Source organism: Stegastes partitus, unplaced genomic scaffold (genome assembly GCF_000690725.1).
Source record: "Stegastes partitus isolate 25-593 unplaced genomic scaffold, Stegastes_partitus-1.0.2 Scaffold1851, whole genome shotgun sequence".
Lineage (NCBI taxonomy): Eukaryota > Metazoa > Chordata > Actinopteri > Pomacentridae > Stegastes > Stegastes partitus.
Genome location: NW_007579582.1, coordinates 29714 through 35182, shown reverse-complemented (window position 1 = coordinate 35182; position 5469 = coordinate 29714). Strand labels below are relative to the sequence as shown.

General features: G+C 43.7%; 1 protein-coding gene across 2 annotated transcripts in view; it reads left to right on the top strand.

Moving 5' to 3' along the window:
* Nucleotides 1–3350: 3350 nt before the first annotated feature.
* tgfbi (transforming growth factor, beta-induced) overlaps nt 3351–5469 on the top strand; it is a 30337-nt gene continuing 28218 nt past the window's right edge. The window contains exon 1 of one of the 2 annotated variants that reach the window (XM_008302649.1): nt 3351–3584. In XM_008302649.1, coding sequence (XP_008300871.1) covers nt 3472–3584 — 113 coding nt within the window. In that variant the 5' untranslated portion in view covers nt 3351–3471. The remainder of the gene's footprint in view (nt 3585–5469) is intronic. The other variant, XM_008302648.1, reaches the window with a different exon arrangement.

The window sequence follows — 5469 nt, the reverse complement described above, 5'->3', positions numbered from 1 at the left end:
TCGGCCGTTGTCCTGCGGTCGCTCCGCGGTTGCTCTGCGGTCGCTCGGCCGTCGCCCTGCGGTCGCCCTGCGGTCGCCCTGCGGTCATCCTGCGGTCACCCTGCGGTCGCCCTGCGGTCGCCCTGCGGTCACCCTGCGGTCACTTTGTGGTCGCTCGGCCGTTGCCCTGCAGTCGCTCTGCGGTGTCTCTGCGGTCGTCCTGCGGTCGCTCTGACGCCTGAGAACAGTGGTGGTACATGATTATTTAGACATTTAAAAAACAATTAGAGAACTAAAATTCATAAACTTTTCAAAGGTGAGCAGATTGTGTTTTTTTAAAATGATGCCGTCTCATTGGTTTCTGGTCCATGAGTATATCTTCCTGCTCGTCCCTCTTTCCAAACACATGCATGGCAGTTTGTGGCTGATTTGTCCCGACCCTGTAGCCCCCAGACCACCAAACACCACCACCTCTGTTGACGGAGGATTTAAAAGGGCTTTTCAGCCCCTCTTGGTCTGATTCCTCATCTGGGACCAATTTGTCTCCAGTGACCCTCCTCTGAGGATCATGAACCCGTCAGGATCAGATCTCAGAGAGGACTGAGGAATACAGATTATAGATCCCATCTGGCTGGGAAACGCTGCAGGAGGAGCTGGAGGACAAACTGGAAACCTGGTTTGTGTGAAGCTAATGTGGAGCAGCAAAGACACTGATGGAAACATTCACCCTGCAGCATCATCATGTGTCTGATCTGTATCCCCTCTTAGTCATCAGCAGAGGGCTGCAGGTGGAGCAGTGGTTAGCACTGTTGCCTCACAGCTAGAAGGTCGCCGGTTGGACACCCGGGATCTTCCTGCGTGGAGTCTCCATGTTCTCCCAGTGCAGCGTGGGTTCTCTCCGGGTTCTCCGGCTTCCTCCCACAGTCCAGAAACATGCTAAAAAACACCTAAAAGCTTCAAAAAACAAAACTTAACACCAAAAAGTTTAATGTTACAATAACAAAATATTAAAACCTGGTTATTGAGGTGCCCAATCATCAAAAACATGGATTTTAATGCACCAAAACATAAAAAATTTGGATATTAATGTTCCATAATGTGAAAACTCTGCATATTAATGTGTTGGAATGTCAAAAGCCTGGATAATCAGCAGCTAAAACACCAAAAACCTGAGTATTTATGTACCTAACCATGAAAAAAATCTGGATATCTCTGTATGAATCATCAAAAAAAAAAAAAGAATGTTATGACACCAAAACTTCAAAAACCTGCACATTCATGAACAAAAACCAAAACAATTTTGAATATTAATGAATGAAAACATCAAAAACCTGAGCGATCTGACCTGTTCGTATTTCAGCAGTTTGTCCTTTGTGCTGCTGCTGTGAACAAAGGAGGATGAGTTAAAGTGTAGATGGTGAGCAGAGATTTGTCTTTTGTCTGATATCAAACATCTGCAGCGACTCTGCAGCTGAGATTCATCATCAGACGTTATTGTCTTTGTGTTTCACCCTCAGAGAGATGAGCTCATCTCACCGGAAGCCATTGGTTTTATGTTTGTGGTGTTTCATCAGCTCCTCATCCTCGGACTGTCGGCCCACGTGTCCTCTCTGGGCCGAGGCAGGGCGCAACGTTTTCCATCTGCGCTCGCTTCTACGCCGACGACACCCACATGTTTCCTACAGTGAAGGCTGGTTTGGTTGACTTTTGGTCTTTAACAGAGAGAAAAAAGAATTTTCCATTTTTCCTGGAAGGAGTCTGTTATTTGGTTCAGTTTCTAGGAAACATTAGACAGACTTCTGAAGCAGGAAGAACTGGACCGGTACAGGTTAGAAGCAGCAGAACATTGCTTTAAAACCTGATAAGTGATATATGTGAAGCTGATGCTTTTTGTCTGTCCTGAGTGAAATCACGGTTGATGTTCTCAGACTGTATTAATGGACAGTTACCACCATGCAGAAGTACATCTACTCAAATACAGTCATGTTTTCAGGTACTTGCACTTTGCTGTAATTTTTCCGTTTTCTCCTCCTTCATACTGTTTTGAAGTCAAATATTCTGCTTTTGTCTGACATATTCAGATCCTCAACACAGACGATATCTTCATCAGAAACTGACAGGAATCTCTTAAAGCCTGAAATCTGCCAGGAGGTTGGACGGACCTGCTGCTGGTAAAAAATCACTGAAATATCAGAAATAACCAGAAACTGTAAAACACAGAAGCAACTGTTAAACTTTCAGCTTTTCAACTGTAAATAAATGTTCTTCAGGTTTCTTCCAGAGGTTTCCACGTCTGTGTGTCCTCTGCTGGTTTAGTTTACCTGTAGTTTGACTTCACGTCTGCAATCTCCATGTTTGAGTTGCTTCTTGTTTCTCCTCCAGCTTTGGGTTTTGCAGCGCTGCATGACGGCATCAGATCCAATCTGGAAGCACTGTGCAAAATGGAAAGGTATCATCAAATCTTCTAAAACTGAGCCCACACTGATGGGAACATGAGCTTCAGTAAGATGTGTGTGGGCTGTTAAACCAGTCAGGAGGAGGTGAAATGGACCGGAACCGGACCAGTATGCGGCCTCGTTGTTTCCTAACAAATACATGCTGGAATTTTTAAATGCTTTTCATCTCACAGGTAAAAACAGCAGGAAGTACGAGTTCAAATCAGCCTGAAGTCTCCTCAGCTTCAGAGCTTCTTTCGTCCTCTGTTTTTCATTTCTTTTGTCTTTTCATCTCTCTACTGTTGATATTGGTCAGATTGCTGAATTTGTCTTTGCCACACGGTGGCAGCAAAAGCTCTGCCTGTTTTTTATCGCCGTCCACGTTGACCACTGGTGGCGCTGCAGAGCCATGTTGTTTTATTTGTACCCTATCTTGGAGGACAAAGCACACATGATGCTGCTGTTGGCTTTACGTTGTGGTCCACAGGAGGTGCGGATGTTCCCCAAAACACAGCAGAACAGACCAGAACCTGCAAAGATCAGAACCATCTTCACTGTCTACGGGTCGCTCAGAGCTCAGGCTCATTTCTTCAGCTGGGTTTTGGCTCTGCATGTCTGGATGGGCTTCTTCTTCTGAGTCCTAACAAACCAAACAATCAGAAACAAAATGTGGGAATAACAACATCCAGCTGCAGCTCATCAGGAACAATGAGCCACTGATCTGAGAACAGAACTAAGAACCACATGTTGCTGCAGACGACCCTCAGCTGCATTTCCTGCTCATGCTTCGGTACGTGCAGCGTTCTGCTGTGAGTACCTTTACTGCAGCAAAGACTCTGAGAAGTTCTTGCAGTGCAGTTTGGGTGTCTTGTGTCTCGCCACTCCCACCTCCCCGTCCTTCCCGTCCTCCCCCTCCTCCCCCGGCCGTCTATAAACCGGCCTCTCCTGGAAGCTGCTGGGAAAAGCAGAAGCAGCAGCAGAAGAAGAAGAAGCAGAAGAAGAAGCCTGAGCAGCAGCAGCAGTGGCAGGATTTTAGTTTTTTCATCAGAAAGTGAAGATGAAGGCGTGTGTGCTAGTCCTGGGTCTGTCCCTGGTTCTGACCGTCTGCGTGGCCCGGTCTCCCTACCAGGCAGTCCTGCAGCACAGCCGGATCAGAGGCCGACAGCAGGGGTGAGTTCCTCCCAAAACCTGAACCCTGTGGTCTGGTTTCAGGGATCCTCAGCTGAGAACTCACTGAACTCATATTTATTCTTTGATTTTTCCATCATGCTTCACGGCTCCTTTGCAGGGATTCACTTTGTTCCAGCAGCTACAATCGCAGCATAAAACATTTAGGCACAAAGTTTGCTCACTGAGAAAATAAAATGTACGAAAGATTTACAGCGAGGTCATGAAATGTCTGTAACACTGGATGTAAGAACTGCACAGTGAAAAAAAAAACTATGCAGGGTTAAATAAATAGTAATGTAAGAAATACAGAAATAATCCAGAGTGCAAAAACGCAAAAATAATTATTAAAAAAAAAGGTAAAAAATACACAGTGCCTAAATATGTAATGTGAAAAATCTACATACATGATGCATTATGTATGACCATTAAATAGCACTGTTTCCTTAAAAATATCACTATCTGATAGATACTTGCCATAATTTTCAGGGGTTTTTTTAACATATTTTTTCTGGCATCCTTGCAGCCCGATTTGTTTTCTTTTTTTGCAGCGTGCCTGTGAGCTGCTGAAGGAATTTAATTTAATGCTCATGTGTTTAACAGGAGGAGGCTGATCGCTAACAGACGCCTCCAACACGAACACAGTCTGGTTCATAACAGTTAGCAGGGAATGTTCCCACGACGCTAACTTCACCGGCAAGCGCTGCTAACATTGGAAGAAACCATTTTAATCGTCTATTCATAGAAGGTTTTAAGCATAATTTCAAACTGTTATATGTGCCCTGATAGTTCTGAGGATGTTTCCATGACACTGTTAGAAAACATTTAGTAAAACAACGGGGAAAATCTGGCAGCACATGAGCCAGAAAAGAAACTAAGAAGCAGTGGAATGGTTTAAAGACGAAAATAACAACAGTGAAAATAATAGAAAATATCTACAAACAATATTTTTCATATTTTACTAAAAACACCCATTTTTGATGTGGACATTGTTTTTTTTTTAGTTTTTTTTTTTAGTTACAGTCAACAGTTTTTCTGTAATTTTACTCGATACTTATCATCGAACAAAACACTGAAAATATGTAAAATAGTAAATAAAACACCAGTGAAAACAACTAGACTATATTTTACAGTGTAGATGAGAACAAATGAGGAACAGTCTCAAACCAACGTTCAAATAATGTTTTCTAGACGTTATCAAGGCCTCAGATGACAACGTTTTCTGTAAAACTTTCTGAGAATGATTTGGGAATGCTGCAACGTGAGAACAAACAACATTCTGGAAACCAAAAACAAGCTTTCTTAGGAAAACATAACCAGAACTTTCCCAGAACATTTCTGGGACCAGAACAGCTGCAGCTGGTTGAGTAAACATGTTCCGACTCTGAGTTTCCACCTGAAGCAGCTCCTAGACAGAACAATGAGATGCAGACGAGCACATCGAGGCTGAAGCCCAACGCCATCCATCACAGCAACACTTAACAGGTGACATGTGAACAGTGTTCTGTAGAATGTGGGTCCTGTTAATGTACATCGAGCGGAATGGGGCTGTGCACAAGCGTTTCCCCACAGGGACAATAAAGTCCAAATCTACACCTCCACACTGCTGTTCAGGTGGACTGAGAAACAATGAGCCGTTTGGGGTTAAAGCTGGGCTCGCTAGAACCAGTCAGGTTTACGGGCTGAGCTGTGAAAGGATGGTCCAGACGTCTGTATCAATATGATCACCTGTTGGTCTCCTATGACTCTGATGCTTTAGTCCTACACCTCGGTCATTTGGTCCCGTTCTTGTTTTATGTTGTGTTGTGATTAATATTTGTGTCTCATTTGTCTTTTGGCTCTGTGGTCATTAACTACAGATATTTAACTATTTACATGTTTACAACTT